The 19,015-nt window shown below is 31.8% G+C and overlaps 1 protein-coding gene across 1 annotated transcript in view; it reads right to left on the reverse strand.

The window, feature by feature from the left end:
* Positions 1-356: 356 nt before the first annotated feature.
* The window catches only part of LOC127733075 (vacuolar protein sorting-associated protein 33B-like), a 50,280-nt gene continuing 31,621 nt past the window's right edge, over positions 357-19,015 (reverse strand). The window contains exons 14-19 of the mRNA XM_052242352.1: positions 17,833-17,934; positions 14,297-14,470; positions 12,163-12,261; positions 9,256-9,349; positions 4,629-4,739; positions 357-790 (exon numbers count right to left, since the gene is read on the reverse strand). Of these exons, the coding sequence (XP_052098312.1) occupies positions 708-790; positions 4,629-4,739; positions 9,256-9,349; positions 12,163-12,261; positions 14,297-14,470; positions 17,833-17,934 (663 nt within the window). The 3' untranslated portion in view covers positions 357-707. The remainder of the gene's footprint in view (positions 791-4,628; positions 4,740-9,255; positions 9,350-12,162; positions 12,262-14,296; positions 14,471-17,832; positions 17,935-19,015) is intronic.

The following is a 19,015-nucleotide window of genomic DNA, read 5'->3' on the forward strand; positions in this document are numbered from 1 at the left end:
GCTTTTCAGTCAGGGTAATATTGAAACTATGTAAGTATTACTCCCACACATATTTCATTGCTGTCTCCACTTCATTTACTTGGCTACAATACAATGTGGGTTGTGCATGCGTACAAGACGTACTATGTGCTCTCAATTCTCTTTTGATGTATCTTGTATTACACACAGATTATATAACAGCATTTAATGCAAAAGTACTTGTTTCAAGGACAGCAATGTTCTTGACTTTAAGCATTTTTTTATGTTACAGTTTTTTTCCCTATTGCATAGGTTTGTTCTTGGTACATGCTTTTGTTGTATGTCTATAATGTCCATATTTTTTTACCATACAAAATTAGACTCTATCATATATTAACTTAAACTTAATTCATATTTATTTATTTGTTTTAAATATCTCATATATATATATATATGCAACTATAAAGCATCAACAATCAATAAGTTGAGTGAAGCTTGACTAAAGACATTAAAAAGTATAAGTAGTTTTCCTCTCTTATTGTTTCAATGAATTACTTTGTTTGCATCAGTATGAAATATTTTTTTCTGTGCCTAGCACATATTTGGCACTTTGTATTGTATCAGTTTTCTAAAACCTTCAATTTTCAACAGGCATATACAAACACTATTCTGTAAATAAATTGCATATCAATTATGCAGGAATGTCTTATTGCACAATGTGTATATCACAGGAATCTTCAGCATATAAATCAGATAGGAGGTTTCTCGACTACTTGTTCTAATAATGAGGTTCCAGTTATTATGGAAGTTGTAGCTACCAGAAATCTGTATCCTGAAAAAAAAACATATAACTTGCAAAAACTCTCATTTAATCTTCTATTTCATTCTCATCTGTAACTAATTTCCTTTAAATCATTTTACAAGAGTTATCTTTCTTAGGGGGGGGTGCAATGTGCAAACATAAGCATGCATGCTTTGATCAATTATATTCATTCAGTAATAGGTTTAATAAAGAAAGTTGCATTTCACTTTCATAAATCTTGACTTTTATCATCAAGAATATCTTGGACTTTATGCTATAAAACAAGAAAATTGTTTGTGGATAACAATGTTATAAACCTAGTTTTCAAATTGGATATGCATTTATCTGTTTCATTTTTTCTTCTTCCAAATGATGTTTTTACCAGATTAGTATGCAATTTTAACCTTCCGTTTTTCATTTATACCTTATATTAAATTCTTCTAAATTGATCTGTCAGCGATACAAAGTACATGCAGTATATATCTGTCTATCATTAATAACTCAGACTGAATCAATTATATCACTGGTCTACCTGTACTTAAGATTATACAATAGCTGTCGTATAATATAAAATTGTCTGGTTCAGATGAATTTATGCCTCAATAAATGTGACTGGTCAACTCATTAATGACCATTTATTGACAATTGATACTGACCACTTGTTCTAATAAATTAGCCTATGCATTGCAATAAGAGAAAATTATCAATAAGGCCAAACAAAATAAATGTAGTTTTACCAAACAGTAAACCACTGACTTTCCATGAGATACTAACAAACTAATCAGTAAATGAGCTGGGTCGGACAGAAATTGACCTTGTGAGATTTTAAGCGCAAGAGGAACTTATGCTCCTCTAGCTGTTATTGTCATAAGTGTTTTTAATCTACTCCTTTATTGTTTGAATGAGTATGTATGTGCTTAAATACCCTTTTAACTCATTTGAATGCCTGTTTTAAGGTGTTCAGTTTATAAAATAAAGAATTTCAAAATTCAGGTCAACACCTCTCATGGTGGATATACCCATAAATTGGGATAGTTGGCAGGTCTGCCTTATGCAAGTGCACGTATACATGTACATGTATAAGACTTTGAGAGATTTTGAAATACGAAATAAAAGATGAATTTTGGTCTGTTTTGTAGGGTTCTTATATCAACTCAATTTTCAAATAGTTCCAGACTTTGAACAGAAAATTTTTCAACCCAAAATAGGTCAACAGATGTATTGATATTCATTTGCATAAGGTCGATTTCTATCAGACGCAGCTCATATTTTAGATTTCATTCACAATTCTTTGCCCATTACAGTTTGTAATTTGTTTTTAAAACCCTCCATCTGCATTATCCACATCTAGCAAGTAGGTCTGCAAAACAGGTGCTAGGGGTGTCTTGAACTTCCAATGAGGCTTGAGCTTTTCCTTTGAGATCAAAGCCTTGCTATGATTTTGAGATGAAAAACAGCAATTAAACCTCTATTCCTTTGCTTAGTTTTTTGTCAAGTGTGTGTACAGGAATTTTGTGTTATGAATAAATACAATAATTATGTTATTTTTTTCCAGTAAATAAACAAGTTTATATTAAGAGCAGACAGAGGGCTCCCTTTTCCAATTTCTACTATGACTTAGATCTTCTTATTATTATAACATAACATGACTTATTCCAAATCTTCTTTTTTGTTTTGTTTCAGGCAGGTTTTTGATAGATGTGGGAATATTTGATTTTTGGCCTACTTTCATTATTCATTTCCATAAATTTCAGTTTACATTTTCCATTATAACTTATTGATTCATGCATCTATCTGCACCATATTGAATCATAATAGAATATGAGAAAACATTTGGTCCATCATAATATGAGGAAGAAGTCCTCAATAACAGAAGAAAAATCAATGAAAAGAAAAATCAATATATACTTATACTTCAACATTTGTACAGAAATACAGAGTTCCCCTCAAAACTTTGCGTAAAACATCATAAAATGTATTGGGGCAACTCGAATAATTCAAGTCCTTACTGTCTCCGATTATATCAGCCTTTAGAGGATAATTTTTAATGTAGTGGTCATAGTGAGCAGAATATATAGACTGGATTATTCAGGTTATAAAGAGGAATACAAATTCCCGCAATTTTGTATCTAATTACATCATAATGGAGCATACAATTTACCGCAATTTTGCATCTGTCATTACCAACATGTTATATAAAGCAGGTGTTTCCTATGAACAGGGTCAAATATTATGTAAACAAACACAAGTCTTTACTGCAGAAATGCTGATTCAATTTACCATTTTATAAGGAAACAAATGCAAAATGAGTTACAAGGAAAACTCACCTGATAATATTAATGGAGATTTTTGTAAATAAATATTAGAAACATGCTGACTTCAGTGACTTGTCTACCTTCTCTGATTTCATGTAGAAATAATTATAATTTTAATTGAATAATACTTTAATAAGATAAACATGTTACTTGAAACAAGCATTTTGCACTGTTTTTCTTTGTTTACATAGATAATGACTTCATAAATAAAATGCATAATAACATTACCAACATCAGGAGTGGTTCCCCATTTCAGCTTACTTTTCAAAAGAAACTATGCCAGAAATTCTGTAAACCTGTTTATGTTTTTTAAGGCCTCAATTATGTAGACAATGACATATGGTATTTCTACTTTATTTTTCTGATTATTATTACAGTATATATTTTTGAAATGTCATATTGCACAAAGTAAAATAATTAATGATTTACTAAGTAAGACTGTCTTACATTATATCTCCTTCAATCATGGATTTCAAAATATATATCATTGTAGTTTATTGTTTATGGGCCAGCCGAAGCCCACCTCTGGGTGTGGGAATTTTTCGCTGTGTTGAAGACCCTTTGGTGGCCTTGAGCTTTTTTTTGCTCTTTGGTAGGGTTGTTGTCTCTTTGACACATTCCCTGTTTCAATTCTCAATTTTATTCTTTACTTTGCAACTTTTATTTCATGATTCATATTTTGGTAATATTTCTTGAAAATTGGTCAGTTTGAACTGATAATACTAAATGCATTCTTGTAAGATTTGTTTAATCTGTGGTAGAGAGGATGAGTCATGAAATATTTTCAGACTAGGCCCAGTAAGACACAAATTACACATTATATCATGCAAAAATTGTACTCCATTGTTGTTTTAATTTCTCACCAGATACATCATGGAGATATCAAAGCGATCAATTCAGCCTCAAATCTATCAGCAGTACAGTCAAAACTTTATTTAAAGGCCACCCTCGACCATACAAAACTGGCATCATAAGAGAAGTGACCTTTGAATTGAGGTTTAAAATGCATATGACAAGGAACATTTGAAACTGGAACAATTTTGAAAAAGAAAAAGAAATGTATGATTAAGAAGGGCTAGCCATGCACGCATAGCAAAGGGGTTAGTGAGTTCATACTGAAATATCAGTGAAAGTAACCTGTGACTCTTTTCATATAAAAACTTACGATGAAAATTGATCATAAGTTATACTGAAAAGTGTATGACTTACGAGTATTTTTACTCTTAAGATTTTTTGTGAAAAAAGCCGCTGAACCTTAGCCATACACTCATGGCTATAAACCTTATTTAGTTTTCATCATACTTTTCTTATCAATTTTCCAGAATTCAAAATTATTCCAGATTTAAATAAATACTTGTTTCTATATATGACTACAGCAGAATAAGAAGAAATAGACCAGACAAGATAGGTTTTTGTTTAATAGAGATGCCTTTATAGCAGGTTTGAGTGTTTGACTACATGCATTTTCTTAAATTCCTACATTTCTCATGAAAATAAAAAATGCAATTTTCATTTTCTAACTAAATATAAGTGTAATATAACATTGCATTTACCTTTTAATCTTCCAAGAAATCTCAATGCTGATATTTCAGAGTATGTACAGCCTCCCAAAAAGTAGACAAGGACTACTTTAGAGGATGGAGGTAAGGAGGATGGCATCTTTCCTATTATTAAAAAAAAAACTTTTAACTTTTCTTTATTGATAAATAACACTTATAGTTCATTATACAATAAAAGGTTGTCAAAACAATAGTGTCATATTGGCAATGTATTCTTGCAGTATGATTGAATGATTTTCGATTGTCTATAACACTGTGGAGTAATTATTATTCATAGGATACCAATTTTTCAAGTTTTGTGGGTGTAGGTAAACCATGAATCTATATGTTCAATGAAGTACAAATTTATTATTGATTTGTATGCTGATTTTGGCGAAACCATGAAATCAAATATCCAAGAAACTACAATTATTGTTCAATCCACAAAAATTTACATCCATGAAAAATAAATGAATCTACAGTAGTCAACTTTCAAAACTTACCTTGTTTCCAAAAAGAAAATTTAGAAATGGGAGACAACTCTTAGGGAGCTACCATTTGATTTTTAGGGGGGGGGGGGGGCTAGGATGAAATTTGAAAAAAATAGGCAGGACAGGAGTTTTGAGTTAAAAAAAAGGCAGGATGAGATTATTTGCCAAAAAAAAGGCAGGATGACAATTTATGTAAAAAAAAAGTCAGGATAAACTAAAAAAAAAGGCAGGACCGAAAAGAGTGAAAAATAAAAAGGCAGGACCGAATAGAGGGAAAAATAAAAAGGCAGGACAAAATTTTTCATCCTAGCCCCCCCATAAAAATCAAATGGTAGCTCCCTTAGTAAGAACTACTTGGATCATTTTGCATCACTAGGGCCAGACTTGAAAATGTCAGTTGTCAACACTGATCAAGACTAGATTACTGCGTAAATCAACTAGGATATAAAAGAAGCATTCACAAAGGTGTCATTATGCTTCAAAATGGTCAAACATTGTCAAAAGTTTATGTCTCTCATTATAAATTGTCAAATCAAAATGGCACATGATATCAAATAATCTCTCAGAGCATAAAGCTTTTGGACATGTCTATTCATAGCAATAGCTTTAGCAAATTGTCATTATTCTATAATAGGAAATAACAAATAAAATGCTCCGCAGGGCGCAGCTTGATACGACCGCAGAGGTCGAACCCTGAACAGTTGGGGCAAGTATGGACACAACATTCAAGCTTGATACAGCTCTGAATTTGGATTGTGATTAAATATTTGACACAGCATAGGTTTCTGACACAGAATGAACGTGGTCTAAGAACTTAAAAATTTTAAATTGGACATTCACCTATTATGGTCCAATATCCAAAATCTAAATACATGGTTAGATTCGGCATATCAAAGACCCCCAAGAATTCAATTTTTGATGAAATCAAACAAAGTTTAATTTTGGACCCTTTTGACCTCAATGTGGACAAAGTTGATAATGGGGCCCAAAAATCTAAATACATGGTTAGATTCAGCATATCAAAGAACCCCATATATTCAATTTTTGTTGAAATCAAACAAAGTTTAATTTTGGACCCTGATTTGGACCAACTAAAAAACTGGGCCCATAATCAAAAATCTAAATACATGTTTAGATTCAGCATATCAAAGAACCCGAAGAATTCAATTTTTGTTAAAATCAAACAAACTTTAATTTTGGACCCTTTGGACCTTAATGTAGACCAATTTGAAAACGGAACCAAAAATTAAGAATCTAAATACACGGTTAGATTCGGCATATCAAAGAACCCCAATAATTCAATTTTTGATGAAATCAAACAAAGTTTAATTTTGGACCCTTTGGACCTCAATGTGGACCAATTTAAAAACGGGGCCCAAAATCCAAAAACTTAATACACGGTTAGATTCAGCATATTAAACAACCCCAAGAATTCAAGAACAAAACCCCATTGAAATTGGTCAAGAAATAAGCAATTTATACGAAGTATCTTCTTTTGCACAATACTGTGCAATTGAATATTTCTTGCTATTGCCCAATACTGCACAATTGACAATTTCTTCCTATTGCGCAATATTGTGCTATTGGATATTTCTTGCTATTGTGCAATACTGTGCAATTGAAGATTTCTTGCTATTGCGCAATACTGTGCAATTGAAGATTTCTTGCTATTGTGCAATACTGTGCAATTGAAAATTTCTTGCTATTGCACAATACTTATTATATAATAATTTACACATCCTGTTTGGTGTGTATCTCCTACCATATCATTATTATTTGCTTTTAAATATAAATCAGAAATAACCAACTTAAAATGGAAAATTTAAAAAAAAAAAAAAAAAGGAAAAAAAGAAAAAATCCCCCCCCCTCAAATTTTTTGAACCCCCTTATGATTCATATCACCCCCAAACTCAATCCCAGCCTTCCCTTTGTGGTATAGTACCTTGCAGTACAATTTCAGAGAGATCCATACACTTACACACAAGTTATTGTCATGAAACTAGAAAAATGCTTGTTTTTTGCCCCTTTTTTAGCCCCTAATTCCTAAAATTTTGAGGCAATTACCCCCAAACTCAATCCCAGCATTCCCTGTGTGATATGGAACCTTGTGGTACAATTTCAGAGAGATCCATACACTTGAACACAAGTTATTGTCTGGAAACTAGAAAAATGCTTATTTTTGGCCCCTTTTTGGCCCCTTATTCCTAAACTTTTCGGGCAATTACCCCCAAACTCAATTCCAGCTTTCCCTTTGTGATATGGAACCTTGTAGTACAATTTCAGAAAGATCCATACACTTTCACACAAGTTATTGTCATGAAACTAGAAAAATGCTTGTTTTTTGCTCCTTTTTTGGACCCTTATTCCTAATATTTTGAGGCAATTACCCCCAAAATCAATCCCAGCATTCCCTGTGTGATATTGAACCTTGTGGTACAATGTCAGAGAGATCCATACACTAACACACAAGTTATGTCTGGAAGTTACAAAAATGCTTATTTTTGGCCCCTAATTCCTTAACTGTTGGTACCATAACCCCCAAAATCAATCCCAACCTTCCTTTTGTGGTATTGAACCTTATGGTAAAATTTCATAGAGATCCATTCACTTAAACTAAAGTTAGAGTGCGAAAACCAGTGTGTCTTCGGACGACGCAGGACGACAACGACGACGACGCCAACGTCATACCAATATACGACCGCAAAAATTTTTGCAGTCGTATAAAAATGCTTATTTTTGGCCCCTTTTTGGCCCCTAATTCCTTTACTGTTGGTACCATAACCCCCAAAATCAATCCCAACCTTCCTTTTGTGGTATTGAACCTTGTGGTAAAATTTCATAGAGATCCATTCACTTAAACTAAAGTTAGAGTGCGAAAACCAATGTGTCTTCGGACGACGCAGGACGACGCCAACGTCATACCAATATACGACCACAAAATTTTTTTTGCGGTCGTATAAAAAATGGTGTAAGTCCAATAACTTTAGCAAAAATTGTGATATCACAATTCATAGTAGAACAGTATAAAACTTATTGAATCCTATTTCTAATATGTAGTGTAGCAGGGGGGAGAATAACAGATTTGGGGTTTAGATCATTAAGACAGCAACCCAACAACACAAGTAAACCAGACAATTAAAGTTCACAATATGGCCTTCAACAGTTGACAAAAAATTATCTTTTTCTGTTATGACAAGCTGATCAATTAAAACTGTTGATAATCGAGGTTTCAGACATAACTTTGTTAAAAAAAGCTATGGATAATTATCTGTTTCAACTTGAAGCATTTCTCCCTAGCCATTCAAATGTCACAATTGATCATTTTTTTTCTGAAAGCACCTGTTACAAATTGATCAATTGTAAGAAAATATGTTTAGTCAGTCTTTACAGACTTGGAACTCAAATCTATTTTATCAACCCATAAAAAATGGCATTTCAAAGCCAACTATACAGTATAGGTTTTTCTCATTGTTGAAGGCCATACGGTTGCCTATTATTGACACATCCACTTTGAACTTGGGTGGATAGTTGTCTCACTGGCAATCATACCACATCTCCTTATTTTTACACATTAAGTTATATACCTCTGAATAGTTTCCAGTATTTTTGGATACTTCTATAACTTTTTGGTATTTTATTTTATGAAAAAAAAACTCCTGATTAAATAATTCAGTACAGAGGTAAATGGTTATACAATATCTTTATCTGTATGTCATTGAGGAATTGGTCATCTAAATGCTGCAACATTCATTTATATATAATATATAAATATATATTTCTTACAAGGAAGAGAGTGCCTTTATCCATTAAAGAAAGGGTATGTCGCTTGTTATTAATTTTTCAAAATAGTATGATTGAGGAAAGGAAATTGGTTGAAACCTTGACAAGTATAACCAATCTATCTGAATTATATGTATTGTAAATTTAGGAATTTTTAGATTGTCTTTTTATTGCAAATTGTGACAGCATAGGTTTTGTCAAAATAAAAACTCACATTTTAAATTTTAAAAGCATTATGTGTATGAACCATTTCCTAAATTTGCAATAATAAAGTTCATATTTATGTCCATTCTTCATCAATTGCAATCATAGCTGCACACAAAAAAGGAATAAACTATTATAGCATAATATATCAATTGATTTTTTTGTACCTTTAGACTGTTTTGCACTGACTTCAGCAAAGACACCACCTGGTAAATGTTTAGTTATTTCTTCCATACCAATAAATGTTTCTTTCATTAGTGCCTAAGACAAAAAATGGAAATTTATTCAAAGCTCTGAGATTATTAAGATATTACTAAGTCTCCGAATATAAATACCATTAAATCCAGTTAAAAATTGCATAATATTATACTACCGCCACACTCTCAAACTTAAGCTAGGAACAAAAACAACATGAGTAAAATTGAGAATGGAAATGGGGAATGTGTCAAAGAGGCAACAACCCGACCATAGAACAGATAACAGCAGAAGGTCACCAACAGGTCTTCAATGCAGCGAGAAATTCCCACACCCGGAGGCGTCCTTCAGCTGGCCCCTAAACAAATATATATACTAGTTCAGTGATAATGAACGCCATACTAAACTCCAAATTGTACACAAGAAACTAAAATTAAAAATAATACAAGACTGACAAAGGCTAGAGGCTCCTGACTTGGGACAGGCGCAAAAATGCGGCGGGGTTAAACATGTTTATGAGATCTCAACCCTCCCCCTATACCTCTAGCCAATGTAGAAAAGTAAACGCATAACAATACGCACATTAAAATTCAGTTCAAGAGAAGTCCGAGTCTGATGTCAGAAGATGTAACCAAAGAAAATAAACAAAATGACAATAATACATAAATAACAACAGACTACTAGCAGTTAACTGACATGCCAGCTCCAGACTTCAATTAAACTGATTGAAAGATTATGTCTTCATCATATGAATATCAGGCATAATCCTTCCCGTTAGGGGTTTAGTATCATACCATCATAACATATATGAGAAGAACATAACCCGTGTCATGCCAACAACTGGTTTTTAAATAAATGTATTTAGTGCCGATGCAAAGACCCTATAAGTGAATCAATATAAACGCCGAAATATGCAATCTTTAATGACCTGACAACAGTATCGTAACTATATCCCTTCTTAATAAGTCTATTTAAAGGTTTTGTTAGCTTCAGAGGTGAATACTGACATTTTTGTGCTTTATAAAGAATATTTCCATAAAAAATTGGATGTGAAATACCTGAACGTATAAGAAGTCTGCATGTTGAGCTATATTTACGAATGATGTCCTTATACCGATGATAAAATTTAGTAAATGTTTTGACTAGTTTGTGATATCGAAAACCCTGGTGTAATAATTTTTCAGTAATACATAAATTTCTCTCGTTAAAATCTAAAACATTGTTACATACACGAGCGAATCGTACAAGTTGAGATATATAAACACCGTAAGATGGTGACAAGGGAACGTCACCATCTAAAAATGGATAATTAACGATAGGAAATGAAAAATCATCTCTGACTGATTCTGTGTGATCTCTACACAAGTTTAATCTTTTCATTTGAAAATAAGGAAATTAAAAGAGAACCATAGTTGCCAACTCACATGATATTCGCGTGTAATACACGTTTTTTTCGACGGTTTACATGCCAAGATTTTGTCACTTGGCTTGTACACGCTTCTCACCACTTTACACGCCATTACACGCTTTTTCATTGTTTTGATTTTTTGGTCGTTAGTGATATCGTGATTCTCAGGTTTTTTCATAATAAGACGATAAATACCGAAAATTTCCAAGTTTATTTTTCGATATGGACGAACAACAAATTAAAAGCCCTTCAGGTAAGTTTGTGAGTAGTTTTTAAGGTTTTGTGACTTTCTTTCTCTAAAATTCACTTTAGGGAAATGTCCAGCAGAACGAGGTTGCTTTCTCGACCTGTACCGTAGTCTAAAGAACAGAGTGCTAAGCGAAAACGATACGTGTGTACGTACCAAAAAAGTTGGGAGTCCGAGTTTCAATGGACCAACATGACCAAAGAAATCAAATCAAATATGTTTATTTTCCTAATCAAAGGGCCATACAAGGTATAATAATTACAAAGTATTATGCCTCTTAAACATTATCAATCATTGGCAACCAAAACAACATTTGTGAGAGGAGAACTAGCTATTTGATAAAGCATTCAATGGTATTCAAATTATAAAATTGTTTTTCTTTTTCAGTTTCAAATCTAGCCAACAGATTTCCACAGGCCATAGGGGATGGGAATATCACAGAACTGTTGGATCAATTTTCAGAGTACTAGCTGTCTTCTCCTGATGAACTACCCAGCTTTGACCAGGAAATAGCAAAGTTCTGGGGAGCAATGGCATACATAGATGACATTTTTAATGACACAAATCATTATGACATTCTTTCAAAGCTTGCTAAAGCTATTTTAGTTCTGGAAAATAGCAATTCTGACTGTGAGAGAGCAGTATCAATTATAAAGAAGATTTACACTGAATTCCAGTCAGAACTCAACAATGATACATTGTGTGTATTGTTATCATGTAAATTTAACCAAACTGGCAGTTGTTTTGAATTTGTGCCTAGTTGTGTTGTTTTGAAAGCAGCAAAGCAGGCCACTGTTGAATACAATAAAAGTTTACAGTAGAATATTGTTTTTCATATTAACAAGTGTGTATAATGTTCATATTAAAAAGTCGGCATCTACGTCACGCGTTTTCACACGCTTTTTGACATGTCATGTCATGACATGATTTGTCATTGTCAGAGGTTGGCAACTATGAAGAGAACCAATTGTTTAAACACTGTTTGGAATATCCTTTAAACTGCCAAAATTTGATCTTGATAAAATAAGAGCAGCTGACTCATTCTTAAATCAGTTAAATGTAAAAAATTCAAAAATACAAAAAAATCTTAAACATAACATGTCAACCAAAAATCATGGAATTGCGTATACACATTATTATACATGAACACATGTATGTAATGAGTTATCAGAAACTTCATATACATCAAAACAAATTGCAATTCACATCAGCAAAATTTTGTACCTGTTCAACAAGTTTACATGACAAAGGTGAATATGCTCCACTAAACACATATGACATGTCAGTTGGACTCTTCAAGTTAATGTCTTCAGTTTTAGGTATCTGTAAAAGTCAATTTTGAGCATTAGTGTTGATCTCTTAAAAGATAATAAAACAATATACATAGATTTAATAAAATGCTATTTTAGCTCCCATGACCTTGACCTCAAACCTTGTGACATGAAAAAAAAAAGAAACTCTCTCCAAGGGAAATTATCATTAAAATTTGTTTGTATATGACAACGGATAATTGTGAAATTTTTAGTTTATTAAACTAACATGATAGTTTCTATGCTTTTCCAATGAACATCATAGTCTCGTTCTTTTCTTATAAATATCAAGTAATGTGCATTTGAGGCTGTTTTTCAAATATCATGAATTTTGATTGGACATATCTCATAGTGTTGGATAATCGGTTGAAATTACCAACTGATTATCTATCACTATAGGTTGACAGCAACCAACCAACTATCAGTTATACTCGCATTATCATAACTTGCTCTTTTTTATATGATAACATGCATTCATCCACATAGTACATATCTTATGCATATCTTATGCATATATTCCATACCATTGTACAGCTTTATTTGTTCATGTTTGACCTTTTCTTTACTTTTCATATTTAAGTAACCAATTAAAACAGTGAAACAAATATAGACCAGTGATCAGTATCACAAAAAGTCTTACGACTAAAGTTCATCGTAAGTCATGAACAATTCATAGATATAGGATGATGTGGTATTAGTGCCAATGAGACAACTCTCCATCCAAGTTACAATTTATAAAAGTAAACCATTATAGGTCAAGGAACGGCCTTCAACACGGAGCATTGGCTACTTATGAACCACTTTTTGTGAAACTGATCACAGATTCCGACTGATCATATTTTGTCTTATAATTACAAAGTTTTTACAAACGAAAGTGAACCAACGCCTGGTGAGTCTGTAGTGAGTTAGAGTCCCTGAAGTGGATACCTCGGGTATGCAGGGTCGTTATGATGAAACACAATAATGTAGAAAGTCTTATAACAACAACACTGGAGGGACTGCTGCAGAAAATTTAGGCACCGAAACATGTCGATCAATAAATTTTCTGCAGCAGTCCCTCCAGTGTTGTTGTTATAAGACTTTCTAAATTACAAAGTTTATTCACAACAATGAAATTAAAATCTCTAAATTTCAATGGTGTCACTCACATGGATAATTTCAAATACATAGCTGTATCAAAAGTTGAATGTTTATCATTAAACAGATAAATAAATTTAACTTAAAACTTAAATCAGTAAAAAATATTTACATAGAAATATATAGATTTAACTAAGGTGATCTAACCAAATGTCTGTTAATGTGTGAGGAGTGTATACTTTTCACTTTTGGGATTATTATTCTGCTCTCAGATGTGCTATTCTTGAGTCTGTAGTTATTTTCATTAGAATACTTATTTCTGTCATAGTTGGTTCTCACCTGATCCCATTTGTATAAATATTTCAATGGCGGACGAAGAAAAAAATACAAAAGTAAACCGTTTGACAAGGGATTTGGAGAGGAATATATCATTTGAATGCAATAAATGGATGAAACATTAACTAAAGGCAATTTTCATCTTGTTCTTATGAAGTAACTAATTTATCTTGCCAAAAAAATCAGATCGTTTTGATGAACGCTCTTGAGTAACAAGTAACGCTCTTAAGTAACAAGTAACGCTCTTGAGTAACAAGTATTGGAGGTGAAAGCAAATACTTCACAAAAAGTTGTTTCTTTGAAATAACATATGACCAATCTGTAAATTCAATGCTTTCACCACGTTTCTAAAGAAAGATATTGTTTATTTATTTTATTTTTGTTTGTTTGACATGGTTATTGTTATCTGATGAAATTATTTGGACATATTCTAAAATCACGCAAAAAATAACAAAATCCAAATTGATTATTGACCTCGCTGAGTCAAACAAACTGATTTCCGAAGTATTCCGGAACAACACTTTAATGTTTTATGTTTCATCATCATGTACAAAGTTAACCTTTTTTTTAAATTTTTGTTGGGTTACTGTCTCATTATTTTTTACTCAACATTTTCTTTAATTCATACAACTTACAAGGGCTAGTCTTCTACACAGACTTTTAAATGAGCTGTGTTTAGTCATGGCTGCCATACTGGATGTCACTTTACCAAGAGATGATGCTGGTTGAATAGTTGTCAGTTCTTGATCTATCAACATTCCAAGCTTACTTAAGTTGTAAAATGATAACATTTGTTCAAATCCGTGACTCTAAAACAAAAATTCTTTATAAAAAACAATTATAGAATCTAATACTCTCATTTACTATTAAGATCAATAACCTAAAGAATTTAGTGGTTCAAAAAAGTAAAGATCAGAATATTTTTTATTTAATTTAGTGAATATTTACAAACTTCAGAGATAGGTCAAATAACAAGTTCATTATGCATTGTACTTTAACTAAACAGTTCTTATAAAAGTATTTTGAATATAGTGTGTTTCAAGATTGGTGTCAATTTAGACATAAAATAAGATGGTGTCCATAGTACACGGATGCCCCACTCGCACTATCATTTTCTATGTTCAGTGGCCCGTGAAATTGGGGTAAAAACTCTAATTTGGCATTAAAATTAGAAAGAACATATCATAGGGAACATGTGTACTAAGTTTCAAGTTGATTGGACTTCAACTTCATCAAAAACTACCTTGACCAAAAAAAATAACCTGAAACAGGACAGACGGACGGACGGATGGACGGACAGACACACAGACTGAAAAAACATAATGCCTCTCTACTATTGTAGGTGGGGCATAAAAAAACATCACTTACAGCAATTTATTAATTCAAAATGAATATGGTAACATAGACTGGATCCAGTGTTGACAGTTGATGTTGTTGGACTATGCAGTATTTTTGGTGATTGCTGTTATCACTTTTTCAAGTATCAAATAAGCATTCACATTAAATATGTACATTTTAAAAAAGTTTGTTCTATGTTGTTCTGTTCAACAACTTGTTTTAAGAATGTTGCTTTTATCAATTTTTATGCTACCAAAATGTACTTTCAACTGTTCTTACAGTTGGGTGCAGACCAAGCATAACATAAAGCAAACGCACATTAACGCTGCATGCAAATATTTCATTTTGTTAACTCAAATTTTCGTAATTACTAGTAAACACGCATTTACTATAATTACGTTAAGGCTGTCAAAATGGAAATTTCTAATGTCTACTCAAGTAAACGTGCATTTACTCTGTGTCCGTTTAGTCAGAAGTTAACGGGTGTTTACTACAGATTTTACATCTTTACCTATATGTGCACTTAGAAAAGGCGCGTTTACTCTTCCTATTAACTATTTGTGAAAATTATAAATAATTCTTGTAAGAATGAATTCTAATTTCAAAGTTTGAATAGAAAACCAAAAAACATAACTTTTTTGAAACTTTTTTAAGTTCTTTTCCTATTTGAATGAAATATGTTAATCTTGGTTTGAATACCATTAAACAGTTTCATTTCCTTTATTTTCAATGGCTTATTCATATGTTGCGATTGATAGATAAATAAAGTATCACTAAAAAAAAATTTCAGAAATTATTGAAAAATTAAATACTGCAAAATTTTAAAAAAAGATAGTTTTACATGTTGTCAACAATATTGGCTATAGCAGATTTAACTATGCAATGCTTCAAGTCTTGAAATAAATTATATGAAATAAAATGATCTATGAAATTTTGTTTTCAGACAATCCATTCATTTCAAAATATTTGCCGTAGTTCATGGTTTACTGCATTTAAAAATGATTTAGTTGATCGACCTATAAATTCAATGTATAATGTCAATTTTATTAAACCTGTTATTCCCTACAGACCACAGAAATAGCTTTTTTTATTAAAAAAATCTGTCGAAAATAATTCCTTCACTTTTATGTCAAACAATCCATCCTAAAGTATAAAAAGAGAATTTATCAGGCAACTACAAGCTTTTATTATTATTATACAAAAAAAGAAATATTGGCAATTTTAATTGATATCGACATAAGTATTACAATGTAGTAACCATAGACTTAAAGAGATCTCAATTTGTGTAAAACTATTCCTCCTGAGGTACCAAAAGAACAGAATTTCAATGCTGTTACATAATATTTTAACAAAAGGGAAAATATTGGCACCATATATTGATGTTGACAACAAATTTTGCAATTTTTCACTTAAACTCCTTCACTTTTATGTCAGAAAATCAATCCTGAGGTACAAAAAGTACTCAATTATCAGGCCAGCACAATATATTAACTAAAAAAAGATATATTGTCACTTTTTATTGCTATCAACATAATTATAAGTAACCGTAGACTTATAGAGCTCTTGATTTGTGTAAAACTATTCATCCTGAGGTACTAAAAGAACAGAATTGTAATGCTATTGTATAACATTCTTTACGGCAAATGTATCTTGGTCAGGCGTCAAGAAATATCATAAATCTGAATATTTTGTTTTCGAACCTTCCAATCGGTTTAAAATCTATGTCCACTCACAAAAATAAATTGAAAAGGTTTTACACTTCCTGAAGAAATATCTTTGTTACTTATAAAAATAAGAAGATGTGGTATGATTGCCAATGAGACAACTCTCCACAAGAGACCATATAACACAGAAATTAACAACTTTAGGTCATCGTACGGTTTTCAACAATGAGCAAAGCCCATACCGCATAGTCAGCTATAAAAGGCCCAAAAATGACAAATGTAAAACAATTAAAACGAGAAAACTAATGGTCTGATTTATGTACAAAATAATGAATGAAAACAAAATATGTTACACAGCAACAAATGACAGTTTTGAATTTTCAACTAATTAAATACATGTCATATCATGCATTTTAATCGATAATCTATATATTTGTCGAAAATGGGCAGTTGGGCATTTTTACGTATATATAGCTATTCATGTGATATGATTGGTCAGTGTATCCAGGATACCATGACAAACTGTGTTAACGTGCAGATTTACCAAATGTTAACGTGCGTTTCCTTCTAACAAAAATAGAAGACGCGCCTTTTTCACATTAACACAGAGTTAAACGTAAAAGTAAACAGGCGTTTACTTTTTATGTCTACTGAAATTTGGAGTTAACGCCAAAGTTAACGTGGCGTTTACATGAAGTGCACCCTAGTGAACGCCACTTTAACTTTTTCTGTCAGTTTACATGTAATACTTGGTCTGCATCCAACTGTATATGTTTTTGTTGTTTTTTACTTAATGCAGTATTTGATTTCTTTGTCCAATTTTGTACTTTCTACATTTCTTTTTTTATGTTTTAGACATGTCTTAACCTTCAAACATATTTGATCTGGTTTGCCCTTCTATAATAATGTTATTGCTTTTTTCATATAACCGACTTTTGACTCAGTATATAAGTTTTTGACAGGTTAGGTTGCACCAATTGAAAGCTAGTTTTTATTTTTTTAGTTGCTCTTACTTGACTGAGTACCTGAATGTCCTACAACAGAATAGGTAACCTGTCGAAAATTATATACTTCAGAGTCAAAAGTCTGTAATATGAAAATAATCTTTTTTACATAGTGTTATGTCCTTCATCTTATCTGTTTCTGGTCTGTTTGGACTAGTTTTTTACCTGACAATATTGTTTCTTCAATGATTTATAGTCACGAGCTGGTATTCCATCCTGGGTGAGGGACAGCAAACATAACAATTTAAGGGTCTGTATCATGTTTGACTGAAATGACAGAAATATATAAAATCTATGTTACTAGTAATTTCACATCAAATTTGAAATGATTAAAAATTATAAAATTCTATAGAGAAGATTAAGACTTCAAACTCTCATACATTAGGTGTATACTCCACATTCTTCTCATTTTCAAACACAATTTTGATAAAATGATGAACATTAACATATTTTTTTGCAATTGAGGTTCAACTGAATTAACACCGAACTGAATCCTAGAGGTAGGAAACCTATGGTATGCATGGTGGTTTTATAAATTAAATTAAAAATTAATATGAAACAGTTTTCAGTAATGGAGAAGTTTGAAAACTGATTTGAATAATAAAATATGTTAAACAAAGTTTCCAAAAAGAATGAAGCTGTTTGTTTCTCACGGCCCACTTTTAAATAATGTTCTGTGCATGGCCTCGATCATAGATTTCAGAAATCACAAAAATATTATAAAGTACAATGTACTATCATATATGCATCATCAAGGTACAAGATAACTCCAATCTGTAAATTTCGAAGAAGATGTTAACATGCAATTTGTGCAAAGTCAAATGTTAAACTATGTTCTGCAGAAGTTACCATCACAGGATTTCAAATAGACATATAGAAATACCCATTATACATCAAGTATGCATAATATCAATAGAATATATGTGAAATGGTTTCCAAGAAAAAACTGTTTACAATTTTTACCAGTATGGTCCATGGTTAATCATTGTTCTTCAAAGATGGCCATCTTGGCTTTCAGACTGTCATAAAAATCCCAATACTGGTAGTGGAACATGTATAGATCATTCAAACAACATAACAGTTTAGTCAGCATAGTTGTTTATAACGTGAGCATTTAAGTATCAGCCCATCAGTACTCATAACTGCCCTCTGGCAGCCATCTTGAATTTCAAACCACAAAACAATATGACCAATTCCATAAATACAAACATTGGGGCATTCATGACAAATTGGATTTGGCACATTTATTTCTAAGCTATGATATTAAGGTTAGAAACTGCAAATTATACAGGATACTTCAAATCTCACCTGGCCCACATGTAAAAACTGTCTATAAACAGATTTTGTA

The sequence above is a fragment of the Mytilus californianus genome, unplaced genomic scaffold, assembly GCF_021869535.1.
Source record: "Mytilus californianus isolate M0D057914Y unplaced genomic scaffold, xbMytCali1.0.p SCAF_3, whole genome shotgun sequence".
Classification (NCBI taxonomy): domain Eukaryota; kingdom Metazoa; phylum Mollusca; class Bivalvia; order Mytilida; family Mytilidae; genus Mytilus; species Mytilus californianus.